The 19342-nt window shown below is 39.7% G+C and overlaps 2 protein-coding genes across 3 annotated transcripts in view; both read left to right on the forward strand.

Annotated features, from left to right (window-relative positions):
• Positions 1–6886, forward strand: tyw2 (tRNA wybutosine-synthesizing protein 2). 2 transcript variants are annotated; one of them, XM_086301800.1, is made up of 8 exons: positions 1–171; positions 307–475; positions 578–776; positions 875–1025; positions 1114–1223; positions 1485–1642; positions 2034–2403; positions 6784–6886. In XM_086301800.1, the coding sequence occupies exons 1-7, from the start codon at positions 119–121 to the stop codon at positions 2397–2399; spliced, it is 1206 nt and encodes a 401-aa protein (XP_086157926.1). In that variant the 5' UTR covers positions 1–118; the 3' UTR covers positions 2400–2403; positions 6784–6886. The 2 variants fall into 2 exon arrangements, with proteins under 2 accessions (XP_086157926.1, XP_086157917.1); XM_086301791.1 differs by lacking the exon at positions 6784–6886 and having other exon boundaries at positions 2034–4518.
• The window catches only part of sytl4 (synaptotagmin-like 4), a 15149-nt gene continuing 2647 nt past the window's right edge, over positions 6841–19342 (forward strand). The window contains exons 1-15 of the mRNA XM_086301845.1: positions 6841–6973; positions 9710–9925; positions 11795–11904; positions 12034–12145; positions 12231–12416; positions 13258–13372; positions 13448–13538; positions 13652–13746; positions 14621–14713; positions 15178–15356; positions 15731–15833; positions 16577–16738; positions 18464–18569; positions 18644–18752; positions 18866–19074. Of these exons, the coding sequence (XP_086157971.1) occupies positions 6855–6973; positions 9710–9925; positions 11795–11904; positions 12034–12145; positions 12231–12416; positions 13258–13372; positions 13448–13538; positions 13652–13746; positions 14621–14713; positions 15178–15356; positions 15731–15833; positions 16577–16738; positions 18464–18569; positions 18644–18752; positions 18866–19074 (2005 nt within the window). The 5' untranslated portion in view covers positions 6841–6854. The remainder of the gene's footprint in view (positions 6974–9709; positions 9926–11794; positions 11905–12033; positions 12146–12230; positions 12417–13257; positions 13373–13447; positions 13539–13651; positions 13747–14620; positions 14714–15177; positions 15357–15730; positions 15834–16576; positions 16739–18463; positions 18570–18643; positions 18753–18865; positions 19075–19342) is intronic.

Raw genomic sequence — 19342 nt, forward strand, 5'->3', positions numbered from 1 at the left:
CCGACTGGAAACACGGGTTGTGTCTAGTAGGGAAGCTTCTACCCGGTTGTTGACGTGCATCTGGTCTTTGTTTGCATCGTAATCTAAACGTAAATAGAGCTGATTTGTTTGTTTACAGATGGACAGTGTGCCATGCCTTCGTGTGCCTCAGTGTCAGGCTCAGAAGCTCAGGTAATCCACGATTTGGTCATTGCTATCAACGGCAGCTAGCAATTAGCATTAGATCAAAAGGAGCTGATTGATTTGAACAAACAGCCTGTTTGAAATAACTTTGACATTATATTTAACATGCATTTTATTTCACAGGAGGTCACTACAGTCCAAAGGGGCTCTGGACCTGAGTTTGAGTTTAGTGAAAGACTCAGATGGGACAGTCCTCCTGCCCATTTTAGCATCCTGTTTGTCCCAGCTCGATCTTCAGTCTTTCAGGACCACTGTGGCTTCAGATGATGATTTTGAAGTAGTTTGGAGTAAGGTAATTAAAGCTGAACGAATTATTATTAACAGCAAGCTTTAAAATGTAATAGCTGTTTTTTTTTCTGTGAATATTTTCATTTCTGTCCTGCTTTCATCACAGTCTGCTCTGCAGTCAAAAAAAGAGAAAGGAAGGGCGAGTAGTAGTAAACTGGAGAAAGTCCTCCAGGAGCTGTTGGAGTCTCATGGTGAAAGATGGACAGAAGAGCTGAAGAGAGACATCCCTCGCAGTTTCCAGCGACATGGAGACCTAGTCCTGCTGGGAGACACTTGTTTTGTTCTGCCATTATGGGAAAACATGGGTAGCTACTGATCTCAAACTGCACCACGTTTTACTTTACCGCTAAATGTACAGAATAATTCATGAGGAGGCTCACTGGCTACTTTTTAACTCATTTAGATCAACAGCTTTGGAGCACAGTGGCCAGAGGACTGGGAGCAAAGCGCCTAGCAAAGATCAGGAGGATTTCAAGAGATGGATTTAGATCTCCTGAGGTGACGATGCTGCTAGGAGAGCACAGCTGGGTCAAACATGTAGACAATGGCATTAGGTAATAATCAGTCATAGATTTCAGCACTTGGGGACATGCTTATTAGACTAAAATGTGTGTGAAAATGTGTGCTTCACATTTGTTTCAGTTATGAGTTTGATGTTACCAAGTGCATGTTCTCGGCTGGAAACATAACAGAGAAGCTCCGGGTGGCTGGATTTGACTGCAGAGGGGAGACTGTAGTGGATTTATATGCAGGTAATAAAACTGGAAAATATATTATACGATTGCAATAAAAGGAATCTGTGGTAAATGTAACTTTTTGAAGGTTAAAAGGACCCATTTTAGTAGATATGAAATAAAGTTACTGACTGATGTCGTTTCCTTGAATTCTGAATCAAATGGAGGTGCAGCTGAGTTCACTGCTCATGTACTGCTCTTACAGCTGTGTGCTACCTAAAAGCAACCGAGTTATGATGCATATTGTTGTTTAATTTTCCCATTTGTGCCTTACTTCAGGTATTGGATACTTCACTCTCCCATATCTGGTGCATGCAAAGGCCAGTCACGTTCATGCTTGTGAGTGGAACCCCAACGCTGTCGAAGCTCTAAAGAAAAACCTCGAGGCAAACGGAGTGTCTGACCGCTGCACGATTCACCAAGGAGATAATCGCCAAGTAAAGTTCATCGATTTGTTATATCTTATGCCGCATGTGGTGTTTATATACTACAGTTTTAGATTGGTCCCTTGGGAAATGATTATTTCATCAGAGAAAGTCCACCTCTAATAAAAACTATATCTATTTTAACTATGAGATAGATTTCTCAGGACTGTGCGCCGTACCTACACCCTTACTTACCCTTAATTAAGAAGGCAAGTATCAGCCAGGCACTGCTAATTAAATCCTCTTGATTAAATGATCATCAGCAAGTGTGACCAGCAAGTTTCGTTTGAGTTTTTACCATTATTATAAAAATGTAATTGCCTTTTATGCCGCTTTAAGAAAAAAAGATACGCTATACAGGTTTTTGTAATCACCTCTTTTTGTCTAACTTTGGTTTTTCCAGCTCCAGCTGTGTGGCGTCGCTGACCGAGTGAACCTGGGTCTCATACCAAGCTCTGAGGACGGCTGGTCTGTCGCCTGTCGACTGCTCAGGAGAGCAACAGGAGGTGTTTTACATATACACCAGAACGTTACCTCACCAGTACAGCACAGTACAGCCGGCGATGCCCCCCAGAAGGTTTCTGGGAAAAAAGCAGACAGAGAGGTGTGGCAGGCCTGGGCCGAAGACACGGCAAAGCACTTCGCTTCTCTTTTAAAAGACTTCAATGGTACACAGTGGACAACAAACATCCAGCACATCGAGCACGTTAAGTCATATGCACCTCATGTTCACCATGTCGTGCTGGACTTGGAGTGCAGGCCTTCCTGAGAAAGTAATCATCACAAACACTAAACAGACACTGTGGTGTTAAACAAACAGACGTTTCTAACCAAACCCTACACAAGCTGGTTTAATCATTTGTCAGGCTGTGACAAACCAACCGCAACCATTATTTATCCAGAGGCCTGTACTACAAAGCAGGATTTGTGGCTTAGCAACGTAACTTTGGGGTTAACCCTGGGTCTCCAGTCTTGCAAAGGTGGTTCAGTTCTTACTCTGGGTGCGTTGCCAGGTTAAATTATGCTGCTGACCTTACCTTGTGGAAAAGCCCATGGACTCATGGACGTGCGCAGGTAGAAGGAAGGTCTAGTTTTTGTCTTTCCTCAGTGAGCACGATTAAGAAATGTAGATGCTCAGGAGAAACTGTAGTCATATGTTTTTGTTTCTGTTAGCTGAAAGCAGTTCTAAAGCGTTTTTTCTAATCCTTAATATTGTAATATAATCCTAGAACAGAGCAACAAAGCTTTGTACTTGATAAGCTCACATAAATTACAGGTTTAAATTGAATATGTTTGTGTAAGTTCTCAGTCATCCAGGACATGGTAGTCTTGAGTGCTTAGAAAGGAAACAACTGGGCGTCTTTAGGTTCATCAATACCGTTTGTCTCTCATCCAGGAAGCACCTTTAGTTCTAAAACAACTGCTATAGAATCCCAGGTATTTAACCCCTAGTTAGGATTATCCCCTTGGAGGCTGTCCTGAGAATCCTTGACCCAATCATGTGAAAAAGGGCCTGACTCACTGGGGCCAAAGTGTGAAAGACGCTGTCCCACTTAACTGTCACGTGAGCTACTGAGGTCACCTCAGACAATTTGTGAGTGGGGGTTGAAGCATCTGGGAACGGATCTCAAGATGCATTTTAGGTGGTTCTAGGTTTGTTGACAGTGGATGTAGATGCCTCCTTTAACACTGTGATCTTTAAAATACTGTCCTTTTTCCTTTAGGTGCAGATGTGCTGAGTTCTGATGAGGTGGCGCCATGCATTTGTGTAGTGATGAAAATGTCTGGGCACTAAGAAATCTATCTGCCTTCTTTTTAAACACTCAATCTTTAAATTGAATTTTTTTTTTTGGTTTAAATTTTTTTTTTTATTTACTTACATTGAACTTGCTATGAAAGAAAGAATAAGGTTTAAAATCATCTTGCACACATCAAACAGTAGGTGGTTAATTTAACAGAATATGCAGTTGTAGTCATGTGAGACTCTTGAATGTCCTGGAGCTTTAATATTGATTAATCTTTGAATTTACACATCTTGTAATACAGCACGTTCCTAATACAGCTGCTTTGCCTGCAGTGGCTGTATTACAAGACGCATTTGACTTCTTCATATGTTTCTAATATTCTACCTTGCTCATCTTAAAATATGCACTCTTCTGGCATGTGAACATGCTCGTAGCTGGATTATGAGAAACACTGGGTTGACATGTTGAGTTTATAACCACCTTCGTAGGTTTGCCTCATCTTGTGGCTAATGTATGGAGATGTGAACTTGCTTTGAACGTAGTACAGGCCTCAGGTTTCCTGCCTCACTTTTATGCAAGGGACTTATGACCGGCGCTGGAAATTCCTCGTTCATAGGAATTAGTTGCAATCCCCAATCCCTTTCACGAGTGCACCAGAGTCACAGTGTCACAGTGCAAGCAGCTAAACAGTCAGGCTGTGCCTTGCTAAAGAGCATCTCATTGTTGTGTTGTACTATTTCTCAGGTGTGTTTGATTACTAGTACCATTGAGGGTGGCTGCATTGGAAAGCAAATACACTATTATCACTGTTATTCTGCATTAGTCATAAATCTGCCATGATTGAAGATCCACAACCCTCCTTGTTGTTGTTTTTTGTTTGCTTTAAAGGGGGAATGTTTTACTACCATGACCTATATGCATGACATATTAAAGGAAAAGCCTGAATAAATGTCTGCAGAATGCAGTTTTCATACATTGAGAAGTTATGTGAATCATATGATTTGGCTTTTTGCAGGCACGTGGTCTGAATCCAGTTAAGTTGATACGAGAGATTTGAACCTTAATTGGGGGATATGTTCTGCACGGATGGATGGGTCCATCCTTCCTGGAGAAATCAATGCCCTGGGGCAATGAAGCTAATCTGGCTTGTGGTGCTCAAATGTGTCATTTATCCTTCTTTATCTGTCTGTTTCATCCTATTTCTCTTTATTTATGCATTTAAATGTGTTAATAATATTGAAGCACTTGACATGTATCAAAGTCATGGTCTAGTTAGAATAGCAAGGTAGCATAGCTTGTTTTAATCCTATAGATTTATTAGGTTTGCCTTAGATTGAGGTCACTACCACCGCCCAGTTATCAAACAGACATGAAAACAAACAGAACATTACATGTACTGAAAAACGTATTAACCTAAATAATAGTTTATGCAGGGATAAGTGGTGATAAATTCAATCTTATAATCAAAAATGCGTTTACTAAGTAAACATTTTTTGGGCTTTTACAGTAAAATAAGACATGAAACAACAGGAAGGGGAGGGGTTTTCTTCCAAAAAGGACTTTGAAAGTTTGTTGTTGTTGTTTTTATTTTATTTAAACGACATGTGTTTCAGGCTTAAAAGCTGCTGTCATTTTTTAAAACTCAGAAATCATTTTCTTTATGCTCTGCTCTCTTATGGCTGTGCCCTAACAACAAATAATAGCCCGGTATTACAACTATGTGTAACTATCTGCTGTGCTTCTCTCTCTCTCGTTTGCATATTGAATTTCACACATTTAGGTGCAAATTTTAATGAAAAGCGCATATGCATGCACTTTCTTTGTTCCAAGTTTCCAAGGATTAGAAAAAAACAGCTTGGGGGGAGAAAGGAAACCAAGATATGGGCGAGATTTTCCACATCCAGCCCTCCTCCGGTAAATAGAGCAAAGGAAAAGCACCTGTCATGGAAAATGTGGAGCGAGAGAGAGGCGCTCCTGAGCGTCTCCTGCGAACTTTACTTATCTTCCGCCACAAAATCAGCAATTAAGGAGACTCGGGCACGGTTGTGTTTTAACCACGAAGCAGAGTACAGCTGTGTGTACCTACCCGGTGGTGTGATTGTGAGCGCGCGGTGAGCTCGCGTGCTGCTGGTATCACTTTTGCCTGTCTTTTCTCTCGGGAGTGAGTTGCGAGTCGTATAGTGGCTGTTCTCCGTGGACTTCTACCAACAGGTGTGTTTAATTTCCTTTAATGAGTCCGAGCCTTTTTTTAAATTATTTTTATTTAGTAAAATTCGCAGCAGTTGTAACGTGTAGAGTTTACAGACCGGTCTGTGCAGCAGGAAAAAGGGAAGTCTCAGGCGGTCTTTTGATGTAACGTTAGCGTTAATTAGACTTTCAGATAAGGCGCAGTTAGCGACTCATAGTCGAGTTCTTTTTTTTAACTCTTCCAGTCTGTATTTAAATCTGTCAGCGTTGTTTATTGTTTTTAATTCTTTTACCTCCTTTATGTTTACGATTGGTAAAGAATTACGTGCTCACTAACTCAGAGTATTGACCGTTTCCTTGAAGCTTATTCTCTCACTAAGTTGCCCTGCAGGTATTCTTCAACCCTTCATCATAATAACAGGCTCCAGGCATTCAAACAATGAGGAAGAAGTTATCACGTTTTCCACGCGTGCTTAGAAACGGGAGCTTTCTCACAGCTTGCCTCATTTTGCTCCTGCCTAAATCACCCTGCGGGGAGTTTAAATGGAGCATAAAGTTTCAGATGGGGACATTACAGATGACAAGGCTGATGCTGGGTTTAAATTAATGTTTCAGCTCCTGAACTCCACCCTGCTCTCTGTATCCTTAGAGGGTGGGAACCATGCACCGTAGCCAAGTTCATGTTGTCTTTTGCTTTCACCGGGGCAGAGGCTTTCTGTGGGATTTTAAAATCCTCTCACATCCTGGTTCTTCTTTAGGTCATTTCAGCCAGAAACTTCCAGAGTCGTCTCTTGAAATAGAAAGTATTCCTGGTTGTTTTATCAGTATTCCCACCAGGCAAGCTTTGCTGTTGATGTTGGCATGAGATTTAAATAATCCAATGAGAAATCTCCAGCTGAGTTATGCAGGATGGCATACTGGCAGCAGCAACTTCCCTGTATGGAAGCCAACAGGAAGAAGGAAAGGTCACTCAGTCGTCTCCCAGTTATTTGATTAAAACCACATAAACACAACTGTTTCTGTCTGGCTGTATTGTCGTCACAGGGATTCGAGTCACTAAGTTCCTGTTTTCACTCAAGGGCTCTGGTGAGCTTGCATTACAGGAGATCATAGGAAAGCAGGTTGTCCTGTAGTAAAGTCAAGCATTAGTTGGAAGGTTTAATTAAAAAAAACACTTTTTGCATAAACGCTCAACTCCTGATGTTCTTGCTTTGTCCTCAGTGACATCTCGATGTAAAAGTGACTCGATTGAGCCAGTTCACCTGCACTAAGGGTTCTTGGATACAGACGCCATGCCAGAGGCTGTTGACATGATAAACCTGGGCTTCCTGTCTGAATCCGAGCGGGAGCTGATCCTGGAGGTGCTGCGACGAGATGAGAAGCTGAGACAGGCTGAGGACCAGCGTGTGCGGTGAGAAGAGGCTCCTAATTTTTCCACACCTGTCAGTTAGTCACTTGTTATTTAGTTGTTAGAAGTACCAAAATCAACTCATATCTGCCGCTTATATATTTATTTTTTTACTGCACTTCTATTTTGTTTTATTTTTAGCCATTTTTACTTCACAAAAGTATTCCCATGCGTTATATTCAACTTTTCAGATAGTATTTTAATTATTTAGAAATTTGCCCAGTTGGCATTTGATACTTGTAGGGACTTGATATTTATTGTCAGGGTTCAACTAAGAGCTGGATGATAGTAGCTTAATCCAGTTAAAGTAATATTGGCATGGTGGCTTTGTGGTTTTCATAGATAAAAATAATAGACAAAAATAGGAGAACAAAAGATATAGATATTGTAATCTGATTTTATTTTTAAAGAAAAAAACAAAACAAAAACACTGTCAGTGTCACTGTTGTTAATGTGTTGGCTCTAGATACTTATTGCTGTCTCTTACAGTATTAGATGCATCTGGATTCATTGTTTGACTGTTGCTGATTGTTTTGTTTTTATTAGAATTCCATTTAGTTTTAACAAAATGCACATCTATTCAAAATATCAACGCTGCAAAAAGAAATGTAATGACAAAACTAATACAATAAAATAACAATAGCAATCAAAAACTGTAATGTGTCAGTTGCAACTGGATTAAAATTCCACAGATATTGCTTTAGTCGCTTTCTGAATGAGCCTCTGTTTTCATCTATTTAATATTGTTTGGAAACCTTGTCCATAGGTCCCCCGTCTTGCATCATTATGAAGAAAACACTATGTAATGTACTTGCAATGTAGTGCTTTTCCACACTTACTGTTCACTCAGAGTGCTTAAAACTAAAAATATATTTGTAGAGAACTTCATTCTATACATGTAAAGCGTTTTATCTTACATCAGCTGATTTCGAATCGCCAGTTAACCAAATGTGCATGTCTTTGGACTCTGAAAGGAAGTTGAACTACCTCGAGTAACAAATGCAGACATGGGGAGAACATGCAAACTCCCTCAAAGTAGGGACCCTGTTACCATGAGGCAACAGTGCACTGTGCAGTGCTAGATATCATTAAGTCATTCTGGAGCTATTGGCGCTTGACGAGCATCTTGAAAAGTATCTGAGACTGCTCACTTTTACTTCAACTCATATTTATCCATAGAGCACCAAATCACAGCAAGAGTCACCTCAAGGCACTTTTGTACTGTAAAGAGAAAAGAAGACCACAAATTTAGATGAGCTCCTATGAGCAAGCACTTGGTGACAGTGGGAAGAAAATATCTCTCTTTAAACAGGACAAAACCTCCAGCAGGACACAAGGATGGGCAGCCACCTACCATGACCCGGTTGTGAGGAAGGGGAGAAAGACAAACGTAAAACACTCTGTGGAAGAGAGCCAGAGATTATTAATGACTAATAAATACAAAGTGGTGTACATACGAACAGAGTGAAGAGGTGTGTAGAAGAAACACTCGGTGCATCATATGAAGCATGGAGTGTTTCTACTTCAAAGCTCCTTCTTTATAAAAGGAAAAAACAACAAAACTTTGCACTTATATTAAAGTATGATCTACATTAGCATTGATGTGGTCACCAGGACATTTTAAAAACTGCAACTGTATAAAATTAGCAGTCAAAAGAACCTGAAGAAGCTAAAGCTCCGGGAATACATACGGTTTGTTTATCTGATATGTTTCATGTTGTGGCCTTCATCTGGCCCATCATAAAACATATTATAGACAACATATTTTAAACAGTATAGGTGTTCGGTAAGGTTAAAAAAATGCATGCATGTTCTGTTTGATGCAAGTGTTGTTGCAGTTTAAGTTCTTCTGTTAAAGAAAAAGAACTTAAAGCCTCGTCTGACTGTGCACTTTGGAAGCAGGCGAAGTCGTTCCAGAAACCTCTGCAGAGATTTCAGTGCAGGATTGTTAGACTGAGGACTCGGCTATAGAGAACTGAGGCCAATATTTTGACTGTATTGAGACACATTCAGTATTTTGCTAAGATGTTTAATTTCTAGTGTTTATAATGTTCAGTCTTCATTGCTTAAGTTTATTCTGTAATTTAAGATATTTAAGCCTTTTAGGCATTTGTCCTGCTTTTGTAAATCTTTTCTGTTGTTGTACACTGTAAGTCGTAAACATGTGTTGGGGTGGGTTGTACATTACAGATTAGAAATTTGTTCAAAACTGACAATTTACCAAATTGTCAGTTTTGCTTAATGCAGATGAATTTAATCCACCTGCCCTCTGAAGTTAACATATTTTGCTGAATTGAAGTATTGCAGTAAAGTCTAATCTTGTTATCAGCAACAATGTCTCATTTTATTTGCACAAGTATTTAAAAAAATTAAACAACATTCCGCCCAAGTTCTTTAATGCACAAGACAAATTTACACTAGAAGCTGAGTAACAAAGACACTGTACATATTATTTTAATTTCATAATTCTTGTCTCGCACTATTACTACTTTATATCAGGCTTTACAGTAATTGAGTAATATTTATGGACTACACCTTGATAATGACCACAAGTTCTGAAATAAAATTATACTTTAACATTTACAAAAAGTATATGTTTAAAAACTTACTTCATGTACTGTTTGTTTTTGGGTTGTTTTGTTTTGTTCTTTTAAAGAAATCCAGCAAAATGTTTACTTTGCCATATGACTGTTTAAGTGAAACTGACTATGTGGCATTTGTGTGGCGTGTTTGGCTCAGGAAGTTGAAGACAGAGCTGCAGGATGTTAAGAGGAAAGGGGCCAAACGTGCCAGTGAAAAATACAGTCAGCATAGCTGTGGCCGATGCCTGGAGCCTTTGAGCCGACTGACTGTTTTTTCCAGCCAGTGTAAGATGTGCAATCACGTCGTATGTCGCAACTGCCGGATGGTCCTGCCCGATGGATCCTGGCTGTGCAACGTGTGTGCCAAAGAATCGTAAGAAACGTTTTAAATTAAACAAATATTGTATCTTCAAAGAACAGGGTGTGTGGGGTTAGGTTGATGTTTTATATTTGAGAGATTTCCATCAAAGCCCAAGTAAGATTCCCATTCGTGCTTCTGAATATTTAAATACTTAAGCAGCCATTTCTCAAAGCAAACTGCCTTGACAATTTTCAGCTGTAGATTTTCTTCCACATTTTACACACAAACGAATATTTTTAGGACGATGTATAAGATTGGTTCAGAATAATTTAAGGTGCCCATTGTGGCTGAAAAGAAATATTTCATCCTTGTCCAAAATCCTCACCAACTTTGAGAGCAGGTTGTGTAGTTTTGAATGCAGATACTGACCAGAAAATTATAATGGTAATTTTTTAATCACATATTAAAGCAATTAAAACTCTATTGTCATTTTTCTCTTTGGTGATTTGAAGGGTAAAAGATTTTTATTGATATTTTTATTTAAATTGGCTAAACCAGTTTTTCCTGGTTAAGCCAATTCTTAACCAGGAAAAATTTGGTTTTGCCAATTCTTGAGTATGATAGCCCACTGAGCTTTAAAGTCTGCATTGCCTCAGAAATATGTGGCCTTTCAATTCATTTCTGCCCATTAATTAGCTCAGTTATGAATATAGCTCATCATTGATGCAGGTTTGCAGTGGCTTACAAAGATGCTATAGGATTGGTCCTTCAGGTTTCCAGGTGACACAGTGCCAGTCAGCTGTTTGTCTTCTTGGGTGTTCCTACATGTCAGGCACTTCTATGATACATGAACATTTTTGTGTAACTTGGATAAGTCAGCGGACAGCATCTGGGAGGTTTTGACTAGCCACTGGAAGAGCTGCTTTTGGTATTCATCCAAGTTCAACAGACACATGAATTGCTCTGTCACGTGAAGTGACAGCGCATGAATTGCTTTTGAGACTAATGATGATTTGCTAGGTTTTATTTTGCATTGTGTATAATACAAAGTGCCCCCAGCAGCCTAAACCTGTAACAGAATTACAAAATTATGGTTCAGGTTCATCTGATCTGGCTCTAAATATGAGCTTTATCAAAAAGTTGTAAACTGATCTTAAAAGTAGAGAGGGTGTTTCCTGAAGATGAACTGAGATCTGGTTCCAAAGGAGAAGGGATTGGTACCTGAAGTAAGCCTGCAGTCTGAGTTGTTTATAGGGATAATATGATACTAAGAGGTCTTTAAGATGTGATGGGACCTGACAAAGGAGAAATATGATCTCTCCTTCTAGCTCCTGTTAGTGCTTGTTGTGGTGTTTTTGGACCAAAGGCTTTCTATGAGCTTTTAGAATAACCTGATAATGGGTAATTACAATAGTCCAACTCTGGAGTAACAGAGTAATTAGATGTTATGTCATTTTTGGCCGTACTGAACAGATGAAAGAAGGCAGTCCTAAAGTTTTGTTTTATGTGTGCGTTAAAGGACATCCTGGTGAAAAATGACTCTAAACTTTCTCACAATATTATTGGTGCCATCCAGACAGAGTATCTGGTTTAACCCATTTGTTTTAGATTTTTACTGTATTTGTCAATATAGTAGTAATAAATAACCAAATATTTGTATGAAAAATCACTGTTGGTCTTGCAAACCACATCTGTTGATGATCAGCTATGCAGTGTGAAATGTATCTCACCACTCATCTCTTCCTCTCCTCGTTGTCTTGCAACATTTTTTGGGCATTAACAGAAACATCAATGAAAACCCAGAACTGCTTGTTTTCAGGATAATCACTATATATGTCGTGTTCTGCACTCTCACATATTGGTCACATACTGCTCACACCTTGTTGGATAACCATTAACAAATCTGTTAGTTAACTGATGAATATTTATATGGGATTCTAGTGATGTCAAGAAAAGAACGGGTGACTGGTTCTACAATCAGCGGGTCAACCGTTTCTCTACAACACCTGGGCATGACCTAGTGAGAGTCTCCCTGAGAAAGAAGCAGCCATGTGAGTACAGTTAACAGGAAGTAGAACTGTTGAGCTAGTTATGTAAACATCAGCCGGCCTGCAGTCAGAGCAGTGACGTTACAGTTCACTTTTTTTTTTTCTTGTTTGTTTTTTGTTCTGTGTTTATAGCGAAGAAACGAGAGACAGCAGGTGAAGTCCTGTTGAGTAGTTCTGAAATAAATTCAGGTCCTCCTAAGTATCCGTCTCTGACGAAGCAGAAACTTCAGATGGTTGACAACAGGTGTGCTGTCACTCTTAACATCAGTTTTGTCTGGTTTTAAAAATGTTCATTAAACCACTTCTCAAACTCGCATTTTTGTTGACAGTAATTCAAGCAGTTATATTGGATCCATCACTTCAAGGGCATCATTGGAATCAAAGGAGGAGGAAGAATTAAAGGTCCAATCAAACTCAAATCGCAGTGACACGGAGTCTGTAGAAAGTTCCAGTATAGCCAGCGTTAAAACTGAGACGGAGTCTGGCCGTGTGACCCCCGAGCCTGAGCAACCAAGGTAAACCCAGATGTAGCTGATCAAATAGCAATTTTTGAGACCGGAATAGCAGCATTTAGCTCTCTTCTACATGGTGTTTAGCTCCTAATTGAGTAGAGTATTTAGTCTGACACCGTTAAGATCAAAGTGGGGTCTGATCATAAAAGTTGAAAAACTCAGACTGTGTTTTTAAACTAACAGATAATGATATTTATGTGACAGCGTTATGAGAAAGTAGAGCAATTAAAGCCATTTTAACCTACATTTGATTGTTATTAAGCCTGAAATGTTTGTGTACTAAAGAAAGAACTTATTACAATGTAAATATTCTCAAAAGTTCAGTGATGTTGCAGTATAGTAAAGCAGCATATTTAATCTCCTATATTCACCTAGTTGTTAATCATTTCTAAGTTGTGTTGGTACTTAAAAAAATGAGAAACTATTGCAAAGTAAGGCCCTAGTATATCTAAACAAAGTTTCCATCATATCTGACCTTGGACTTCACACTTGTTCGTGTTACTGTCAGTATAATTATGTGTTGATTTGTGCTATATCCTTAGAAATGGGATCATGAACAGCATAATATCCCATCTAAATTAGGAAGCCCAGCTGGGGGCTTGTTTCTAATACAGTTTTCAGTTTGTATGCTAAGTAGGGTCACAGGCCTCAAATATCCACCAAAGTAGTTTTAATTAAAGTGCTCTCCCATTCTCGATTTCAGAACTGAGGTCACACAACTGAAATGAAACACAAATCTGAGGCTAATGGGACTTCTTTACAAAACTAAAAGTTTTTATTTGTATATTAGAACAAAAAAGGTCTTTATTGTAGTTGTTAAATGTCTGTTTCTTTTGCCAACCAGGAAGGAGAACAGCTTTGTTCGAACCAGCCCAGTAGGATCCAGTAATTCCAGTCTGACTGTCTCCATCAAAGCAGATACTGTCAGCAGTGAAACCACCAACGCAGAGATCAACACTGTAAGATAGTTTTCATTGTTTGAAATATTTTCGCCACCTTCTTCTCTGACTGCATCTTGTTTCTGGTCACTTTAGGCCCCAGAAGTAAAATCCTCCACTGTAAACCCAGAGCTGGATGTTGATAGACTCTTTAAGAAGAGCATCAAGCGAGGCACAAAACCTGCAGGTTTGTATTGTCTGTTAACATGTGCAGTGTTGTTCCCCGTAATCACAACAAAAATGTGTTTGTTTGTTTTTCTGTATTCATTATATGTATTTAATTGCTGGTGTGTTCATTAGAGTATGCATCAACACTGGACCTGCGTAATGAACGTGACACATCAGAGGCATCACTGGGCAAAAGGAGCAGATCTGTACCAGGCTTGGATATACAGGCGAGTGTGTGTGTAGCTGCTTAGATTTTATAATGTCACATTAAAGTTAATTACCAAGGATAACATTGTTTCCATCAATGTAGCTATGTGAAAGAATCATCAAAAACGGATCCTGCAACCATTTTATTGCCTTCTTTTAATCCCCAGTGCTACCTTTCCAGTTTCAGAGGATGTTTAAGTATGTCTAAGGATGATTTTTGACAGCAGAGGTGATGACAAGGGCAGAAGAAGTGACATTCTGGGCTGTTAGATTTGATCAAAAGTAGTTGTTCTCGTGGTGGATATCAACAGCATTCAAGCCAGATTAACTTTCACAAGGTTGAGTGGCAAAGGCAGGCGAGAGGTGGCATTCTGTTATTTTAAAAGAGCAATAACTGTGAACATTTTCAAAGACGGTCCCTCCAGATGAAATCTTGTCTGTCTGTTAAGTGATGGAGGCGGTTGTGTAATAACTTGCATAAAGGTGGTGGTTGGGCATGCAACAGGAGGCTAACCCCTAAGCCTCTCACGTCTACATTGCTAGCCACTCACTTTGTGAAGTGAGTGTAAATTGGAAAGCTAGAGAAACTGTTGGGCACGCCCTTCATCCATCATTGGAGATCTTTTTTGCTGGAAAAGTGTGCATTGTGTTAGCAAAATCCAGGTCAATCCATTTGGTGATCAATAAATTTTGATATATTCTGCCCTTTAAATTAAAATGCCATTGGTTTGATCGGTAATTTGGTGGGTATTTAGTCAATAGCTAAATGGTTATTAAATCAACTTTTATTTTTCTGAAAACCTCAAATACCTTTTTGAAACTAGATGATTCTGCTGGGTCTCAAAGTCTGTGTGTGTATGATAAACTTGCTAAGTGTGTATTGTGGTGCCGCAGGAAGATGAAGAAGAGGAAGAAGATATCGACAGCTTGGTTAGCTTTCATAGAAGAACGATGAACTCAAATTCCTCCAGCCTGCGTGGCTCAAAGGTAAAGTAATGACAGAACTCGCATTAGGTCTCTCAAGTAGTTTTTGAAGTGCAGCTCATTACGTGTCTCATAACAGAGCTGATACTTACTTATCTGAACAAGGATCTTTAACCTCAGGAAATCCTCTAGCGCGTTAGGAAGTGCAAAACCGATAGTGCGAGTCCAGCAAAGTGTTTCTATAGTTACCAGAGCCTGAATAGAAGGCAAAGCTGTCACCAAGACAACTTTAATGCTATTAATATGGATTTACGAAACATCCTGACAATGCTTAACTCAATTTGTCCCTAACAATCTTTCTGTATCTTTGTAGAATTTTTCTCAATCTGTAGCTTCTTTGTTCCCTTGCTATTACTTTTTAAACTGAAGCACTGAGTCTGTTTCTCCACTTATTAACTAAAATTGAATATTTGTCATCAACTTGAAACAAATGCAGGCATCGTTAATGATCGTTTGTTATCATGCAGAGCACACTGGGCAGCATGATGAGCCTTTACAGTGAAGCTGGAGACTTTGACAGTGTGGAGGTGAAGGGAGATGTTGTGTTCTCTGTAAGTTACGACGAGAGCAGCCAGAGCCTCCAGGTCTTCATCAAGGAGTGTCATCAGCTGGCTTATGGCGATGCTGCACGGAGTGTCTGCAACCCGTAAGAGCTTTCACTACACTCCAAACCTACATCGATCTCCAACTGGCAGAATTTAAAATTAAAAGCGAAGTTTAGTCAAACTTTAACCTTCAGATTAAGCAGCACTGTTGATTGTGCCTAAAAACTACACATTTTTCTACTGCGCACACACCCCTCAGTAATGTAAGCAAAGCTTTGATCAATGTCGATAAGAGGTTACTGTGTTTACTGAGTCTCAGTAAACACATCCCAGAGCTGATTAGTTGAGCTTCACAGGAAATTGAGTGTCAACAGACAAACATTTTTCTCAGCATTTAGTCAGGAGATACAACAGATGAGCAGTAATAATGACAGGGAGACTCATGATTTGACCTGCTTCTGTGTTTATGTTACAGCTATGTCAAATGTTATCTGCTCCCTGACAAATCTCGCCAGAGCAAAAAGAAAACCAGCACCAAGAGAAACATTATAAACCCAGTCTACAGTGAAACTTTAAAGGTGATGATTTATCATTTTTCTCATGCCTAACTGGACTCCAACTGTTGATCTTACCCTGTTGACTTAAAGACGCTCCCTTATTAGCGACCTTGCGCCACGTCTGCTGCAAATAATGACCGCACCTACGGAGACCTTAAGGTTGATATTGACTTTGCAGATTAGAGTAGCTGTTGTCAAATATTGATTTTAGTCCCAGCCTTCAGTGTAGAGTCAGCTTAAGCAGAGTAGCAAACTGTTGACAGGGAAATTAACCAGAAAGATCCATCTCAACATGTTTTGTTTTTTTTGTTGTTAAATAATCTCAATTTTTCACGTCATAGTTTGTGTTCCTGTCTACTTTTAAAAGACTGAAATGTCCACATTTGGAGGTTGAAGCAGTAGCAGTGGTGTGAATTATTTCACCACCCACACCTGAGATCATATTGTTTAACCAGATTGTAAATTATAATTTGAAACTACAAAGCTGTTTCAGAAGCAGATCAGGGTTTGGCTTAAAATGGGCATTTTGGGTCAATCAGTTATGGGTCAATACATATTCAGTATAAAAAAAAAAAAAAAATGGTTTGTTTTTTGTGAATATTGCACATTTCACTGAAAATGTGAGCGGCGAATAACTGTGTGGGTTGTGGCATCCTGGTGAGCTGACGAGATTCAACTATGGGCTAAAAAGCTCCTCAAAGCCACGCGTTGGAGAATTATCTACCAGGCTTTTGATCATCACGTCTCCTCTCTTCTTCTACCAGTACTCTATCAACCGCTCTCAGTTGTCCACTCGCTCCCTCTCGATATCAGTCTGGCATCATGGTCGCCTCAGCCGCAACGCCTTCTTGGGAGAGGTGGAGATCCCCTTGGACTGCAGAGACCTCGACTCCCCACAGGAGGAGCGCATGGCTCTCCTGGCAAAGGTAGAGCAGAGATTCTGTGCTCTTTAAGGAGTTTTCTTGTAGCTATGTTGAAACTCAACAAATGGCTTGTTTACCCATGAGGTCCGATGCAGAGTGTACATCTGCGTTGTGCTGAATAGGTGGAGTTTGCACACATTTTAAACTGCGTATCGGGGGCGTGCACTGATGCCCCACCCAGTTTAAGCACTGAAGGAAGCCTGAATGACTACCTCGACCATGTGACTAATACAAACAAAGCTGGACCATTTTAGATGAAACGGTTAACAAATTAAAATATTGATTTTAATTGGTTTATCTGCAAAATGCCAGCAGGTGTTTGCTGATAGATTCCTCTCTTAGTGACACTGTGACCTTTAAACCTCAATTACTTTAAAGTGAGGAGACCTCACACAGGCAATGTCTCCCTTCTATTTGAAACATTTACTCCTTCCTCACCACTCATCATCAGCTTACTGTTTTATCCAGAGCCATGTAACATTTTATGAATTAACTAGAATTTGAATGAAGGGTCTCTAAGCAAAGGAGAGCTGCACCAGGTAGCCCCTTCCTTTATCAGGCTGAAATAATAGCCTTTGTACTAATTTATAATTCTATCAACGCTGCTGTGAATGATGTCTCTTCCTTTATGAATTGCATCATACGGGTATCTACAACATGGACAATAAACTGCAGTTGTTTGGGTAAAGTCACATGATCTGTGAAAACCAGTAAAACCTAACTGCTGTGTTATCACAAGGTCCAGTTTGAGCTGTTTACTGTAGAAATTACCTTTGGTTGAGCTGGCAGTTGCTGTCTGAGGTTTAATTATAGAAAGTTCAGTAAAGAAATCTTAATAAAGCTCATGTAACTTTAATTTGATCTCTAAAATATTGATCATACCATGGGAGTCTTTGTAAGCAGCACTGTAAAACCAGGTGAGGGCTGATTTAGATGAAGCGTTTGCGCTTGTGCTCTATTGCCCTGCATTTTTGCTGGATTTATTTTTCTTTATTACTTAGAGATAAAGCCACAGTGAACACGCTTTACACGTTGTCTGCATCCACACTAGCAGTCTTCCTCTGTGGACTGCTGCTTTTCATTGAGGGCATTTTAACACCTATAGTTTGTTAAATCTGGTCAGAATTCATTGATGAGTTTGTAGCTTTTCACTGTGATTTGATTTGTTTTTACACAAAGAAAAAATCCAAGTGCACTCCAAGCAAAACAAAATGCGTCACTAGATAGAGAGTAATCAGTCTGCTTATTGGCCTGATGTGTCTGTGGCAGAAGCAACAACAGTAAATGCAGAAAGGAGGTGTTGTGTTCTGGACTGTTGGAGAAGATGAAAAATTTATTTCACAGCTAGATGCTAGCCCGTACAGACCCTTGCCACAGAATACAAAGCATAAATGGACTAAACACTGCAGGTGGGAAAACGCCCTGAAACTTATTGACCTGTAGATCAGTGCATTTGGATGAAAGCAGTGGCTTTTGTGCAGGAGACCGGACAAAATGATGGCTTCAGCAAGCAGCAAGAATAATAAAAAGCACATTACAGACCAGAGTGAGCAGCCCAAATGTCAATCAATTTAAATCAAAGCAACAGTATTGATTAGCTATGAAGAAAAGAGCCTGGCTGTTACAGATGTTGTCTTATATATTTACAGGTTTGAGTTTCCATGTTAGTACATTGGCATGTGTACAAATTAACTTTTTTTTTTCTTTTTTTTTTGTCTTTTCAAACAGGCAGCCTCTGTTGTGCCACCTTCAGCTTTTGCTCAGTACAAAGGGGAATTGATTATCTCCTTGAAGTTTGTCACACCTAAAAAGCAAACAGCTGAGAAAACCAAAGGTAAAAAAAAAAAGTGGCTGTTTCTATCTCTGGCTTTGCTTCAAATTTCTGAGCTCGTCTGTTCTCCCGTTCAGACAAAAAAGCCAGGGTGGAGGAAGGAGGAGAGCTGCATGTCCTAATAAAGGAGGCAAAGAATTTGATGGCAATGAAGTCAGGAGGCACATCGGATAGCTTTGTGAAGGGGTTGGTGATCACCTGTCCAATTCTTAAACCAATAAAAAATAAATAAACTCACTCATGGTTTTTAAACGGGAATTTGTATTTTTTAAATTAGTTTGGTGTTTGTGGCTTTGCAGCTACCTGTTCCCAACTAAGGCAAAGAACTCAAAGAGGAAGACTCCAGTTATGAAGAAGAGCCTGAACCCCCACTACAATGAAACATTCGTGTACAAGGAGCTGACTCTGGAGCAGCTGAAGGAGATGTGTCTGGAGCTGACTGTGTGGGACAAAGAGTCCTTGCACAGCAATGAATTCCTGGGAGGTGTCCGCCTCAGCTCCGGAGAAGGTAAATGATCAAATCTATGAAGTCCTGGTGTCGTCTTTTTCACCTGGCTTTTAAAGCTCATATGTGAGATGGACTGTTTTTTTTGGGGGGGGATAAACTAGACTATTTTTTTCTTTGCTGCTGTCTCCAGCAAGTGGAATAAATCATTAAACTACAAAGATTTTGAGGTTCGCAACCATTGTTACCCCTCACCTGTAAAAGGCTGATGGGGTATTTTCATCACAGCAACAGGCAGGCGCGCAACATGGACGCCCAAGTTTGTTAATGT

Source organism: Aulonocara sp. 'chitande type north' Nkhata Bay, linkage group LG2, assembly GCF_057382095.1.
Source record: "Aulonocara sp. 'chitande type north' Nkhata Bay isolate Kocher_YH1m ecotype deep benthic linkage group LG2, A_spYH_male_GT1.1, whole genome shotgun sequence".
NCBI lineage: Eukaryota > Metazoa > Chordata > Actinopteri > Cichliformes > Cichlidae > Aulonocara > Aulonocara sp. 'chitande type north' Nkhata Bay.

Bases quoted from the DNA above. Each gene is read 5' to 3' on its own strand.
- tyw2 (XM_086301800.1), top strand. From the start codon at position 119: ATGGACAGTGTGCCATGCCTTCGTGTGCCTCAGTGTCAGGCTCAGAAG. The intron at 777-874 runs GTAGCTACTGAT...TAACTCATTTAG, and splicing joins GCCATTATGGGAAAACATGG to ATCAACAGCTTTGGAGCACA. The intron at 1,643-2,033 runs GTAAAGTTCATC...TGGTTTTTCCAG, and splicing joins ACCAAGGAGATAATCGCCAA to CTCCAGCTGTGTGGCGTCGC.